Below are 15,521 nucleotides of genomic sequence, written 5' to 3'. Positions count from 1 at the left end.
TGTGGAAGCCTCTGGCTCTCCTTCACTCCGTCTCCCACTTCCCCTTGCTCTGTGGAGGAGGTGTGGTAAGAGAGGTAGGAATGAGGCGTGGGACAGAGAGAGACAAGTGGCCCCGGATCGACCACTGTGAAGCCCACGGCATGTGTATGTGTGTGCGTGGAAAGTTGCCAGGCCGGGGCCAGTGGTCGGGGCCTGCAGCCTCCGTGGGAGCCTGCGCAGTTCTGATTTGACCCCTTGGCAGGGGGAGGCCACAGTCAAGGGCAGGAGAGCGGCAGGATTGGCACGGTGGCACATGGAATTCCTGACCGCTCGTCACAGACGCAGAGGGGCCTCTAGGACCTTTTTGTCCCCCTCTCTCTGCATCTGGGGACGTTAGAGGGGTTAGAACTCTGACCACCAGAGAAGCAAGAGCAGCGGGTGAAGACCTTTTGTCAGGTTCCGGAACCTGACCAGAATGTTCGTTCATTTGGCCCTGGTGCCTGGCCCCTAGGGAGACCACCGGCCCCTGTCTGCACAGCAGCAAAGCTCTCGGCGCTTTTGTGAGGCACCGTCAGCACGGACACCTGACATTTTCACTCGGTTGAGCGGCCTGTCTCCCCACTGGAACGTGAGCTCTGCCAGGCCCAGCACCCAGTGCAATGCCTGACACCAAGTTGGCACTCAGGAACCGTGACTGAATAAATGAGCAAACGGACTCCATGCCTTGGGCGAGCTCCTGTGCCGCTTTTGATCTCGGGAGACAGCAGCTGCCAGTGTGCTCGTTGCTTCCAAAAATCCAGAAACGAAGTTGTCTCCAGCCCCCAGCTGTACAGATCTCAGGGCACCAGCTTCCTCCATCTTCCCGAGAGACCGAAGAGCCCCCACCCCTCCTGGGTTGGCACGGCCTCCCATGATGACCCCCAAAATCCCCCCAACCTTGAGATGCTAGGCCGTGTGCCCACTACTCTGCAACCTTGCCCAGCTCTGGGCCCCACCCAGCAAGGCTGTGTGCTCACCCTCTGAGTTCCTGGGCCATTCTGTTCAGTTTTCACTGTCCCGGCCACACGGGTGACCACACCTGTGCCCACCTGACTGGTTGCTGGAGGGTGATACAGGATGCTGTGGGTACCTGGCCCAGGCTCGCTCCCTACGGGGCTCAGAGTGCCCTTGGCTGGTGTGGGGGCGCCGTGATCTGAGAAGGGGATGGCAGGTCCAGCCTCTCCCCCCAGGCTCTGCCAGTGTTAGCTGTCTCCTGGCCCCCTGGGTTTCTCTTGGCCTGTTAGGGTCTTCAGAGAAGGAGAACACCTCCCTTCTTCCAAATGTGGACGAGGGTCCACATCAGCCCATCAGCAGCCGCGTGGGGTAGCACTGAGCCAGAGGAGGGTACCTGATCCCCACCATGCCTGCAGAGAACCCCAGGGCTGGTAGCGCTGGCCAGTGATCCGAGGGGCAGTTATGGCGTAAAATACAGGAGGGGATGGGCAGTGACGCCACTTGCAGGTACCTGTGCTGGGCGTTAGGGACGCACGCAGCCATGTGGGCATGAGAGTGCAGGTGGCAGGAGCCAGCCCAGGGTCTGGTGCCCCATGCACACAGCAGACAGCCATCAAATGGACACTGCGTGCACACAGTAATGGTACATCCAGCCTCAGAGAGCATGCTGGGAGTTGGCAGGGTGATGGGTGCTGGCATGCCGAGCGAGTGGGTCCGCCCCACACACACACCAGCCTCCCCGGGGCCTGAGAGCCACCGGCCGGGCCTGGGATCTGCCTGAGAGGGGCTGTGCGCGTGCCCACGGCCCGTGTGTCTGTGTGGAGGGGGGAGCACTCCTGTGCTCACCCCAGCTGCAGTCTTCACAGGTCAAGGAGGGGGTAAAACCATTGGAGCCTGCAGCTGTCAAATCAGGAGTGTGGATAGGGACCAGCGAAGCTCACCGCCCGCCCTTCGCTGTCGGCTGGAGAGGACAGCCAGCCCGCCCGCCTCTCCCTCCACTCTGCAAACGGGGCTGATACAGTAATCAGGACGCCACATATGGACCCTGGAAGATGGCTGCTCCCAGGGCCTTTGTTCGCCTTCATTATTCTGGATGAGGTTTTTTTTTCCCCCAAGTCATAAAAATGACATTTTTAATATGTGGAATTTTTTTTCTAAAGAAAAGCAATATGAAGAAGACTTTTATTGTCAATAAGCTCTACCTTTTAAACCAGTTATCTTAGTTTCTGCTCTAGGTATTTTAATTGAAGATTAACTGCTGTTAAAGAGTGTACACGTTTAGGGAGTGAGTGTTTGGAGCATTAAAATTCAGCTCCCTCGGTGGTGGGGACAGTCTCCGTGGGGGCCACCAGGAAGCGTGCTCCTCCCCCACAGCTGGCCTCCAGACGCTGTCCATGCAGGAGGGCACCTGCAGGAGAGATGAATCACTGTCTTTGCGTGGAGGGGCAGGTTGGGGAGAGTCTGGGAACAGCATTTGGTCTCCTGGAAGCAGCTACTGCCGTGAGCCTTACTCCCGTCATCCCTCATCCTGGCTGAGGAGGACACCACAGCTCAGAGCAGGGCGGTGAGGCCCCCATTTCACAAGGCCTGGCGTCCAGTCCTGGGCCATGGACTCAGCTCTGTCTCTGCCCACCATCCCCCGCCCACCCCCGCCTGCACAGCTCTCACGGAAGCCTGTCTCTAGGCAAGCTCCTTGGCCTGGTCACTGCCCTCCGGCGATTACCTGAGACTGTCTCAGCAGCCACTGTGTTCCGATTGCTAAACAGACCCTACCGAGGGGAATGGATCCTGCCCGTTCCGGGGGTTCTCGGTCCAGAGATTTGTGTGCTTGTGTGCACGCGTGTGTGTGTGCATGGCTCACTGTCAGTGGCGTTCTGCAGTGCCGTCTGAAGAAGGGCGACGACCCCTTTCCTCTAGCTACCTGGAAAAGAACTTGGGATCCGAGTAGCAGTGAGGATGGATGAGCCCTTGTTTGCCACTGACTGTGTGACCTCGGGCGAATCATTTCATATCCCTGGGCCTCAGTGTCTCTGAATGATGGAGTGAGTACTGTACCCTCCTTGAGCAGGTTGAGACACGGAAAAGGGCTTGTCTGATCCTTCCCTGGCCAGACGCTGAGCCAGGCTCTGGGATCTAGTCTCTGCCCTCACAGAGTAACAGTCAGGGAAACGAGCTCATGTCCACCCATGACAGAGGTCTTGGGGGGCAGGACCGGTGCCCGAGGGTGGCCCCATGGTGCACCTCTGACGCGATGCAGCAGAGGAGAGTCCAGCTCGGAAGCCAGACTGCAAGTTTGAGCTCAGCCTACCACATCTTCACTGTGTGGCCTTGGGCATGTACTGGCTCTCTCTGTGCCTCTGTGTATAGAGCCAACCCCCAGGGAGTGGTTGTGAGTGGAGAAGCCGTACGAACAGGACATAAGAAAGGCACAGTAAACGTTAGCTAGGGTGACCATTGGTGGTGTTTTCAGCATTATCGAGAACTGGCCAGAGCCCATCTTTGGGGCAATTTGGGCCAGGCCTGCCTCACACAAGATGGGCTTTCTACTTCAGACCCCCTCTCTGCCATTAAGGCCACTCTCAGAGTCTGCCTGGGCAGTGGCCAAGCTCCAGCAGTGTCCCCCCCACCTCTGGAATCCAGAACATAGAGGCACGTGAGGCCTCATCCCTGGAAGTCTCTGGAGACAAGGTCCCCCACCTGGCCCAGCCCACATTGGTTGCCCTGGCCTGGGAGTGCCGGGTGAGAGGTGCCTGCTGCCCAAGTCAGGGTGGTCCCCCAGTCATGTCAATGCCCTTGCCTTTTGCCATCTCCTCCCCACCCTCAGGGGTAGTAGCCCCCTAGGCCCCCCTGCCCATGGCATTGCTGTCCCTGCTGCTTTGTTCCCAGTGAGAAGCAGCAGGGCCCTGGGGTGGCCAGGCCCATAGCCAGACTCCCAGGCCTGCAGCAGGATAGACAGCTGTGTAAAGCCACAGGCTCGAATGTAAAGTGCTACTCCCCATTTACTGTTGTGTGACTTTGGGCAGTCACCTCCCTGCCTACAAAGTGACTTATAGGATGTCTGGAGGCTTGAATGAGATGCTGTCTGAACCCACGTGGCTAGATGGTATGTTGACAAGGACACTAGCTAAGCAGTCCCTATGATAGTGGTGGCAGAAGTAGAGGCAAAGTGACCTAGCCAGTCCCCTACCCAGCCACTGACCTTCGAAGCCTGCCTCACCCCTGCTCCCTCCCTTCCCGCAGGGCAGACCTGGGCCCTAAGCTCCAGCCAGCCTTCCCCACCTAGAGACTTCAAACCTCAGCCCAGAGGGCCAGCCAGAAGGAGTCCCTGGGAACACTGCTGTCTAGGCTCCCCATCTGGAAATTGCCATTCCGAGGCAGCTCAGCTCCGTCCCCGGGTCGCAGCCACCAACACCCACAGCCCCCCCACCCCCCGACTGTGCCTGGCACACCCACGCAGTTGTACCGCTTGTGCTGACGGGGAATGTGAGCCCAGGGGTTGGGACTGGGGTCCAGGCCCCCTGGGTGCTGAGGAGCCGGCCTCTAGATCTGGGCGTATGGGACATGTTGGAGGAAAGGGCCAGTGCACATTCCTGCCTCCTCTAGCAGCCCAGCTGCCCAGCCTCCTGCTCTCCAAGCCTCCTGTGAACTGACAGGGCCTGACTTGGCTGTCCAGCAGTGAGAGGGTGATTAGGAACCAGACGGTCAGGTGGGTGAGCCCTGACCCCCTGGGGACGGTCATCCTTGGGAGAGAGCCGGCCGCCAGGGCCCAGCCCACTGGCAGACGAGGCAGAGTGGGAGTAGGCTTAGGTCACCGGTAGTCCCCCTTCCTGGGGCTGCTGGCCACGGCTGCAGGCCGCACTTTGTCTCCTGAGGACACAGGGTCTAGACGTGGTCCGCCTGTGGAAAGCCTTGGTCCCCTTGGAGGATAGAGGCCTGGAAGGTAGCAGAGAAGGCCGAGCCAAGATGCTAAAACTTTTGCTGAGAAACCAAAGGAGTGAGGTTTGCCAGGTAGACGAGTGTTGTGAGTCACCCCAAGATGAGGGAACACCAGTACAGAGCCAGGGTAGGGTGAGTGGGGAGCCCTGTGCAAGGGTGAGTTGTGAGGCCTGTGAATGGGTGTGATGGGGCTCCCATGCAGGGGTGAGTGCAAAGGGCCTGTGATGGGTTGGGGGCTGTGTAGGGGTGAGTGGTGAAAGTGGGGAGCCAGCTGGAGGAATTTGGACACCTGCCTGAGGAATGGCGGAAGATTTTGAGCTGGGAGGGATGATCAGGAATTTGTTCTGGAAACATCTCTTCGGCGACAGGCAGATCAGAAGGAGCTGGTGGGAGAGCAGCCTGGTGGCTCATGCCCAGAGGCCAGTGCCTGAGGCCCTAGTGCCAGGCCCTCCGCCAGGGCCTGGAGGGATACTGAGGGAAGGGGCCCCCATGGAGCACAAGGCCAGCCATCAGAGATGCTCCCCACTTGGGAAGGAGCAGGCTCCCCACTTGGGGCTGTTCAGAGTCAAGCAGAGGTTTGAACCCTACCTGAACTTCTGGGCTGCACACCAGGCATGACCTGGATGGGATGTGGAGCCCCTGGCTGCTGGGACTATAAACCTCAGTGACCCCCCACAGCCACTTTAGGGGAATGAAGCCCCGCCCCAGGTGAGTGCTGGGCCGCCCCTGTGAGGAACAGGTGGGAGCCAACAGTGGATGGTGTTGGGTAGTTCAGAACGCCCCCAACCCCACCCCAGCGGCCCCCTCACTGTCCCCCTGAGTGACAGGGAACTTTCCTCCGCCTGGGCTGCCCCTCTAATAACTGAGCTTCTGATTCTTGAGACCAAGTCATTGCCTTTTTCAGAACGGCTTTGTTTTTGCCCTAAAGTCCTTCCTTCCACATAATGCACTGGTTTTCCCTCCCCGTGCACCCCCAATCTCCAAAGGCTTGACTACATTATAATTTCAATTTACACGGTGTGGGAAAGATTTGTGCAAAGGGTCCTTTTTTGTTTTTGAAGAATTCATCATTGCTGTTAAGAAGCTTAATATAAATTAAAGGAGGAATTAGGCAACATTAAGACATCAAAATGGGGGTGTGGGCGCCCGTTGCCTCGCCTCCACCCAATCAAAGGGGCTGCGTGGAGCCCGTCGAGTGTGCGCTCGAGAGCCTCAGAAAGCGCAGTTCCAATAAAGGGCCTGTTCTGTCGCCCGCCTTCCCCTAATTCCCTTTGTTGCAGGGACGGCGGAGTACATGTCTGATAAAAACTTAATCACCTTATCTTTTTAAAGCAAATTGCATCTTTGTTTACATACGGGATCCATAGCAGGAAGAGAAAGGAGAGAAAACCAGGCAGCTTTCCCAGCCCCAAGCAGCGCGTTAAAGGCTTCCGCTCCCAAGGATAAATGCGGAAAACCAGGGCTGACAAAGAGATGGCGGGAGGGTTCCACAGTCACCAGCACCTCTCACAGATGAGGTCAGGGGCCCCAGCAAAGGGAGCCAGCCGACTGGTGTCCCCAAGGGCTGTCCCTCCCGGCCATTCTCTCCTCTCTTACCCCGCAACCTTCCTATTGGCTCCTGTGGCCAGCCAGGCTCTCCCTAATCCGCTGGGCCCTCCCAGCACCAGCGCGCCTGTGGGCCTTGCGCTGAAAACCAGGCCTGTCCTCCTTGGGCCTCTCCTCTCCACTGGCGCTGTCGGAGCTAAGCTTGTACAGGGCCCACGCCATCCTGGGCCACTGGCCGGCAGAGGGATCTGGGTTCCAATCTCAGCTCCACCACCAGCTACAGCAGGGCCACGGGCAAGTCCTTGCACCTCGATGTCCCTGCAGGATGGGGTGGCAGCAACAGCCCTGTGCAAATCGGACATAACAGGGCCCCGCCCTGTTTCATGGCCACTACCGCCCTGGCCGAGTCCGCCTCCGGTTTCTGTGCCCTCCCCAACCCCTGCAGCCCACTCCCAGCTAGACTGACCTCCAGCCTCGCCCTCAGCAGCACATGCTGCACAAGCCGCCACATTAGCCACATCAGAGGTCTCATCAGGCACTGTGCCACGCGTACCTCCTGTGACCACCTGTGACCTGTGCAAAGCAGCCTCGTTAACAGGGCAGGCATGCAGAGACCCTTTCTTCAGGTGAAGTTTGACGGTGGATCCCACTGGGTAACGGTGCAGCCATGCTGTTTGAAGGACCTCAGCCTCGCTGCTCAGGGTCACCTCGCTGACAGAGGTCCCCTCCTTTGGGCAGCCCCTCTTGCTCCCAGCAAGGGCAGCCCCTCTTGCTCCCAGGCCAAGCATCCAGTCTAGACTCAGGACCTGGCTGGATTCAAGGCCCTCTGTGGCCATCCGTCTCAGCCATCCCATATGTCAGCCCAGCCCAGCTTGCCAGGCATGTCCCTCTGAGCTCCCCAGCCCTTCTGTCATCACCAGGATACTGACCCTAAAAAGGGCTCCCCCCCTCTGCCCCCCGCCACCACCCCTTACCCCGGCTCTCTTTCTGCCCTGTCATTTCGGCTCTTTCCAAAGCTGCTTGTTCTAGGAGGGGAAGCTGGGGCGGCTGGAGTTGGCTGCAGCCCCACGGGGCCACCGAGGGGGCCGCTGACCCCAAGCTGCTTGCAAGGGCTCAGTTCCCACTGGGGGGTGCAAGCCGCCCACCAGCGTGGAGGCCCTTCTTCCAGTCTGGCCCCCAACATGAAAGCGACGCCAGCAATTGGAGGCAATTTGCCGGCCTTTGATGGCCATGTCAGGGCGGCACCCGCGGCCAGGGCTTGGGAAACTGTTGTGCTTCCCGCATTCTTCCCTGATTACCCCCGGCCCAAGCCAAGACCCAGCAGCCTCCAGCCCACTGTGCCTTTGTGTGGAGCTGGCACTGGGTGAGAAAGGCCAGCCCGGCCCTGGGAGAGTGTCCCCAAGGAAAGCCACGGCTAGCAGCGTCACCCTGAGGTCAGGCCGACCCGCCCCCACCGCATCCCAGGCCGGGCTTGTTGGAGAATGGAGCGGGCAGCCCAGCTCCGGGAATCCTGAGGTCTGGGGAGAAGGAGCAGAGAGGTCTCCCTGTGGAGCAACGGCCACGGTGTGAACTTCACACACGGAGCTCATTTAGCTCTGTGCCCACCCTGCCAGGTAGGAAGCCACGTTCCCGCTCACATGGAGCAGGGGGCCTGCTGTCTGAGCTGTTGGGGGGCTTCCTGGGCCACGACCTTGCAGACAGGTATTTCCTAGTCTGGAGGCACAGGCTCTGTGGAAGCGTTTCTCTCACTTCCGCTGCCCTGCACACCTGGGCGAGACTACTCCTTCCCTTTGCCTTCACCTGGCGCACCCTCCCTGAGCCTGCCTGCCAGGCCCTGTGCCCAGCACCGAAGAGGCAGTCCCCCCAACAGGCCACCGGGGAGATGGATGCAGAAAGCAAACATTGGGGCACCTGAGTGGCCCAGTTGGTTAGATGTCCATCTGACTCTTGATTTCAGCTCAGGTCATAATCTTAGGCCCATGCCAGGCTCCATGCTGAGCATGGAGCCTGCTTAAGATTCTCCCTCTTTCTTTCTCTCTCACCGCCTCCTCCCTCTGCCCCTCCCCCATTTTACACATGTGCGCATGTAGACACACACACACACACACACACACACACACACACGTGCTCCCTCTCTCAAAAAAAAAAAAGCAAAAGTCATGCCAAGTAGGGTTCCAGGAGGGAATCTGCTCCACTGGGGCAGGTGAGGGAAAGCCTTCTGACGGAGACAGTGGCAGAGTAGGCGTCAGCCAGACAGGAAAGGCGTGGAGGAGCGTTCCAGACAAAGGGAAGTCGTCGGAGGCCCTGCTTTATTTCTGTGGGCTGGAGTGTAAGCCGAACGGGAGTGAGAGGAAGCAGAGGGTGAGGCGTAGAGGGAGGTACACCCTGATGACCCAGGGTCTTGGATGCCAGGCAAGGCCATAGACTTTGTCCTGTTGGAGCCCAGAGCTCCGTATGTGCCTCCGAGAAGCCCCTCCACGGGGGGAGCAGGACCCGGGAGGAGGCCCCCCGGGGGACAGGGCAGCAAGGCTGGGGAGCAAGGAGCAGACCCTCAGGAGGCTGTGGAGAGTGATACCCTAAGTCTGTGCCTTCCAGTTACTGCCCTTGATGCGGCAGCAGCGTCAGAAACCGTGGGCTTTCAGTGGCCACAAAGGAGCCATGAGCATGGCCTGAGGTGGTGCTCAGCTCGTCCTTCACGGGGCCGGATTACTGCAGAGACAACACCATTGGCCCAGAGATGGCAGTGAGCTTCCTGGCCCACGGCGGCCTTAACCAGGACATGGAGACGAGACCTGGCCTGGGGTGACAGCCACCTCCCCAGCCTCCCCTTCCTCCCCTGCCCGCCCCCCCGGGGCCCTCCTCCCTCCCCGCTGCCTCCCCGTGTGGCCGTGCATTCAGCAGCCAGACTGCACTGGGTCGCACTCCGCTTCCTCTGGGCCTGGGTGCAGGAGGCCATGCCAGTGGCCCGTAGGAGATGGCCCCATGAGCACCCAGGCTCACAGTATTAACCTCGGGAAGTGGAGAAAAGTAGAAAGAAGAGCATCGCCTGTAACTTACCCCCGATCTCTGACGGCCTAGTGGATAGTCTTCCAGTCTTTCTTTCTGCATCCCAGAGTTAGAGCAGAACTCTTCCAACAAATTTGTATTCCTGTGGCGTTTTCTTTTTCTTTTTTTTTTTTTTCAGTTAATTTTTAAGTTTGCCTTTGTGTAACTGTGAACTCTTCTCAGGTGTCACTTCATCTCCCAGAATATTCTGCCGCAGCAAATGCATGCCAATCCCGTCCTGACTGCCCTCCCACGGGTCTCAGCACCCTTGTAACTCCACAGGCCAACGCACCTCCTCCGTGGTGCACACAGACCTTGGGATCGGGTAGCCTCACAAGTCCAGCTCTGCCTCTCCAGACCTGTGTGACCTGGGGCCAGTCACTCTCCCGGGCCTCAGTTTCTTCCACACTGGGCTGTGGGGGTCAAGTGCCCGCACGCGTGGTGACATCTGTGTATACAAATCTCAGGTTGCTTATTGGGATGGAATGCCTAGAGGTAGGTGGCTGGGTCTATGCGGTGACCATTTGGGGAGCTTAGTAGCCAGTGCTCACCCAGCAGGGTCTCAGAGGGTCTCATCCAGCACTTTTCATTCGTAATATTCTTTGAGCCCCTCCTGAGAGCCAGGGAGTGTTCTAGGTGTTGGGCTTGCAGCGGTGCATGCAGAGACAAAAATCCCTGCCATGGTAGGACGTGCATACAGCAGGGGCAGAGAACAGATATCAAAATGAGGAACTTACAGCAGTATGTCAGAAGGTGATAATAGCTATTGGAAAAAAATAACTGGGGGGGGGGGGGGTGGGGGGAGGAGGGGGTGATAGTGGTCAAGAAGGCCTCACCAGGAGGTGTCATTTGCACAGCGATTAGAAGGAGGTGGGCCTGGGAGCCACTGGAACTCCTGGGGCGGATCTGCCAGCAGAGGAACCAGTGAATGCAAAGGCTCTGAGGTGGGAATGCACCTGGTGTGTCAGGTGAGGGGGACAGTTCAGAGACACAATGCAGGCCAGCTCGGGTGGGAAAAGAGGGATGCAGAAGTCAGAGGCCAGGAGCTCCAGACATGCTCCCAACGTCAAGGGCCATCCCAGGAGGGGTGACACATGGCTACCCAACCCATGGGACCTCTCGAGGGTGCTTCAGGGGGAAGTCCCTAAGAGAGGATGGTAGCTCCATGAGAGTGGGACCGTCCTGCTTGCCTCTGTATCCCCAGGGCACACAGGAAGTGTGGGAAGCCCTGGTGGGTGCTGGGCAGGTGGACATCCCTCACCACTCTGAGCCCCCAAAGGTCCCTGGGACCCTCCCTGATTTGGGCTCCCGAAGAGCCTGGCACACAGGGAGCACTATGGGGACTCGGTAAGCTGCGGTCACCCTGTGGCCCCACCAGCATGTAGCCACACGTCCTCATCCATACTCGAGCGTCACGCTCATTCCCACCCAGCACTCAGACTCCCTTTGCATGCAGACCCTTGCCCAGGGCTGCGTGCGGCCAGTCCCTGTCACCTGGTCCCCGTTCGGAACTCTTCCTCGGAAAAGCCTGCCCTGGGCACAAGCAACCTGGCCATCCTCCCCTCCTGGTGACACAGCACTTTTGCTTCCTTGATGGCCTCAGTGGCTGTCTGGATTATCTTGCTGGCTTGTTTCCCCTCTGCCTCTTCTCGGACTAGTAAACTCTGTGGGGGCCAGGCCCTGGTCTGCGTGTTCACTGCTGTCATCTCCAGTCCTAGAGCCTCCTGTGAGCATTTTTCGCTGAAAGACACAGGGGCAGGTTGGGAGAAGCCTGGCGATTAGGTGGGCAGCAGCTCTGACCCCCGACGCCCTGACCTGCCCTTCATTTCCCTGCTTTGGCTGTTTGGCTAAGGGGAGGAAAAAGCCACTGCAAAACGAAGCAGCTCCCAGCGACGTTTTCCGCAAATCCAACAGCTTCGGCAGCACCAGAGAACAGGCCCATGCTGGGAGGCTTTCTGGGCATTGTGTCCAGGCCATCCCCAAATGGGGCAGAGGTAAAGGAGCCTGACCATCTCAGTAGAGCAATTAAACGGCCGCATGTTTGCCTGTGCCAGATAGATTTTCTGGCTCTGCCTGCTTTGGGCCGTGCGAGGTATGCACCGTGTGTAATGAGAGCCAGCGCGGGCGAGATGGACCGCCGATTGGGCCACGCCTGTCTCCCCAGCCCGGCGCAGACGCCGGGGAGCCCCGCGCCTCTTCAGCCATCAGACCTCCTGGCACCACAGGGAGACAGGCCGCCCATGCCATTTGTCAGGGTCTGGTGCCAGCCACCTTCTCTGTTTGCAGAAGGAAGGCCAGGGCTCCGATTCAGGGAGGCAGATACCTGCAGGCCTGATGCTTGCTTGGGGGCCTGGCCCGGGGCCATTCCCACGCCCCATCCCAGAGGCACGCAGACCGGCTGGGTGTGGGGCCTGTGATCAGACACCATGCTGTGCAGCCAGAGGGTGGCTCCCCATGCTAGGGGCCCCACAGGCTCCTAGCGTCCCAGAGCCCCATTCACATTGGCCACAAGTCCCAGCCTTCCTGGGCAATGCAGGTGGTGCAGGCTCTGAGACGCCTGTGGACAGGGAGACAGAGTCCTTCGTGGAGGAGGCAGAACTTCCCCAACAGACTGTACCGTGTCCCTTCAAGCAGCCTCCTGGCCACCTTTCTGAACATCAGGGAACTGCAGGGCCAGTACAGGATGCTCCACAGCCGATGGTCCCCTGCACAACCATTTTCAGGCGTCTGCTTAAGGGGTGCCCCCACTGAGGGCCGGGCTGGCCGGCATCTGCCATCAGAAGCAAGCCCAGAGTTCAAATCCTCACTCTTCCAGACCCTCTGTGGGGCCTGGAGGAGCCCTCCATGAGGCCCTCTGTCTTCTCATCTGTAAGATGAAGGGCTTGCTGACATCTTCAGCAAGCATGCGTGAGTGCCTGGTCTAAGCCAGAAGAATCCACCCACCGCTGCCGCCCAGAGCCCCCAGCTGGTTAAGACACGATGTGCAAAGGTCCTCCAGAGCTGCACATCTGCCTTTTCGTCTCAGGCAGACAGCTGGCACCCAGCCAGCACTGGGGCAAAGGAGGACGCCCTTCACGTGCTGGCAGATGCAGATCAGGGCACCCCGGGGCATGCAGGGAGGGGAGCCCTCCGCCTGGTGCCTACCCCCAACTTCCCACCAGCTCTAGACACCCGGCCTCTGGGTCCACTGGCTGATGCGGCCCCTCTGTGCCTATTAGAAGTAAGCGCCCTCTCTGGGGGACACAGGCCTGCCAGGACCCGTCTTTTAGCAAGCACAGTGTAGGCTGGACTCCACCCCACTGGCCTCTCCCCAGGGGAAGAAGGGTTGGACCCAGCTCTCCCCGTAGCCGCTCCAGGAACTGCTGCCCGCTGGGCCTCCCTGCCCCATGCAAGTCTCACGGTGCCCCCTCAGCTCACCCCCCCACGGCCCTGCCAGTCTGCTCCCCCCAGGTTCCCCCAGTGGGGTCGTGAGCGGCCTCAGAGGGTGAACGCCTGCCCCAGGGAGCTCTGCTTGTGCCGGGCCGATCTGAGGTCTGACCACAGCCTCGGGTGAGCCGGAGCCTCGGCCCCTATGCTCGAGGCAGCCGAGTGCTCATCCTGGCCAGCAGCCCCCGAAGAGGCCGCACCATGGTACGACCAAGCAGTTTCTTCATACAGACGAGCCCCAGAGCAAGCCTGCTGTTCAAGGATGAACAGGGTTTCTTCCCATTAGCGAGGAGGGGAAGGACATCCCAGGCAGAGGGAACAGCATTTGCAGAGGCCCACAAGTGTGACGCTGGGGAGCCCAGGGACAGTCGTGTGTTCCTCAGGGCCGCAGGGAAAGCTCAAAAGCAGTGGGCGAAGGGGCCGGAAGAGTTGGGGTTGGTCTGAGTCAGGGTTGTCAGCAGGAAACTGATTTCCACTTAATCATTTGTCCGGAGGGAGTGAATATAAAGTCTGTACACTGTATGCAATGGAGGGAGTGGCCAGAGCGGAGTTGAAAGGAGCCGGTAAGATGTGGTGGGAAGGAGTAGGGGCCACCCCCACCCTGCATGGGACAGCGTGTACAAGAGCCCAGGGGAAGGACCCCCGACAGGAGCTCCGGTCTTAGGGAGCAGGGATTGTCACCCCAATTACTCTCCCCTCTTGTCCTCTGATCCACTGGGTCTCCCATTGGCTGGACCCAACCAGAAACCAGAGGGCCACAGGAGCCCATATGCCTTCTGCAGAGGCCAGCCTCCCAGGCACACAGAGGAGCAGAGAATGGATCCCCAGGGGCAGCTGGAGGACTCCTAGCCCAGGGAGCCTCAAAGTCAAGCTTCAGTGCATGTGTTTTAGTGTGAGTGCTCTGGGAGACAGCAGGACCATGTAGAGCAGGAGAAGGACATGGCCACCAAGTGTGGGGCTGATCCCCACTGGAGCCTGAGTGCAGAGTGCATGGGTGGGCAGGGGACTGGGAGACGGAGGCAGGGAGCCCTGCTGAGCTCCAAGCTGGACAGACCTGCCGTGGACTAGCGTGGTGCGGGGAGGGGCCAGGATGCAGGGATTTAGGTGGCAGAGTGGACCATAGGCCTCAGGGGTCCGTTGGCCGGGGAAGGAGGTAGAAGGGGGTGAGCCTGCCAAGGTGGCACGGGGGTCGTGGCTCAGCCTCGGCGGGCGTGAGGGTGTTGCAGAGTTGGGAGAAGGGGACTTGGAGATGTGCTATTTCAGGTGTGTGCCCATCCGGGCCGGTGAGGGGGCAGGCTAGGGAGCGGCAGGCTAACAGGCTCTCTTTCTGTGCCTTGCAGGTGGCCTCAGCCCCGAGTCCAAGAAGATCCTGACGCCCACCCTCAAGAAGCGGGGCCGGGCCGGACGAGGGGAGGCAGCCAAGCAGGAGGAGGGGGCAGAGCGGCCCGAGCCCACACAGCACGTGGCCCTCAGCCTGTCTTTCAAGCGTTACGTTTTTGACACCCACAAGCGCATGGTCCAGTCTCCCTGAATGTTCCAGTGACCTCCCCTGGGGCCACCTTGCCCAGGCCCTGGGCTGGGCCGTGATGCCAAATGCCCAACCAGATGTGCCTCGACCCCCTTTAGTACGTCCCTCCCCATGACTCTGGAGGCACGGGCCCCCGGGCCTGGCACTGAACCCCAGTGAGAAGCCTGGAGGATGAGGGGGCAGTGTCACCAGTGCTGGGGCCGAGAGGGTCTGTCCCTCCACCCTGGCACCCTCCCACCTACTGGTGGCCAGTGTCTCCCCGGCTGCCCAGCCGGCAGCCATGTGAGGGCCAATCCATGCCCTGACTCCAGGTGGCCTGGCACTTGCCAGCTGCAAATAAATGTCCTGTGGTGCCTGCTCTCTCTGCTGGTCTCTGTGATTTCACTGGGAGTGTCCCCTGACCTCTGTTCCTAAGGGGAATATCAAGGGAATTGCCAGGGTTCCTTCCCAGAGTGGAGCTGGGGGAGGGACCAGAACTCAGAGCCCAGGGGGGCAGAGGGATCCACAGGGTGTCATGCCCCTAGGCCAGACTGGGTGGCCCCTGGGGTCTCCTGGGCCTTGAGAGACATGGGGGTGCTCTAGGCAGCCAGGTCCTGAGAGGGCTCTGCCAGGAGGGGCACACATGGGGTTCTGGGGAGTCGTGGGGTGCAGGGCAGGGTGTCAGGGCAGAGGCAAGCCTGCTCCGTCATTCCCACACCAGGAGTCCCTAGACCTCAGCCCTTGAGCTTGGGGTCCGTACTCCCCAGGGTGTGGAGGTGCAGGCAGGTGAGGGAGCCCTGTGCAGAGTACACGGTGGGCCAGGAACCATGAGCACAGGCTTCTCCAAAGCCCAGGAAGCCCCTGCTCAGCTCCTCTGCCTCTGCCCCACAGGCCAGGCCACCCCACCCCGCCACCTGAGCTGTGGATACTCGGGAAAGAGGGAGATGGTGAAACCAACTTAATGAGGGGAAATCAAAGCCTTTAAAGACATCTGTAGGACAAACAGACGTGCTGGTGTTCCTTGATTTGGCCTCCAGACAGACACAGGGGCCACCCTTTTATCCTGGTGATCGGTGCACTGTGCTTTAAC

At 59.8% G+C, this 15,521-nt stretch overlaps 2 protein-coding genes across 2 annotated transcripts in view; one reads left to right on the top strand and one right to left on the bottom strand.

Moving 5' to 3' along the window:
* Positions 1-14,814, top strand: part of EEFSEC (eukaryotic elongation factor, selenocysteine-tRNA specific) — a 249,667-nt gene extending 234,853 nt beyond the window's left edge. Inside the window, exon 7 of the mRNA XM_049641112.1 lies at positions 14,265-14,814. Within this exon, the coding sequence (XP_049497069.1) occupies positions 14,265-14,455 (191 nt within the window). The 3' untranslated portion in view covers positions 14,456-14,814. The remainder of the gene's footprint in view (positions 1-14,264) is intronic.
* Positions 322-15,521, bottom strand: part of GATA2 (GATA binding protein 2) — an 89,867-nt gene continuing 74,667 nt past the window's right edge. Inside the window, exon 6 of the mRNA XM_049641114.1 lies at positions 322-593. Within this exon, the coding sequence (XP_049497071.1) occupies positions 487-593 (107 nt within the window). The 3' untranslated portion in view covers positions 322-486. The remainder of the gene's footprint in view (positions 594-15,521) is intronic.

The sequence above is a fragment of the Panthera uncia genome, chromosome A2 (genome assembly GCF_023721935.1).
Source record: "Panthera uncia isolate 11264 chromosome A2, Puncia_PCG_1.0, whole genome shotgun sequence".
Classification (NCBI taxonomy): Eukaryota; Metazoa; Chordata; class Mammalia; order Carnivora; family Felidae; genus Panthera; species Panthera uncia.
The sequence above is the reverse complement of the archived record's forward strand: the minus strand, read 5'-3'. Positions and strand labels throughout refer to the sequence as shown.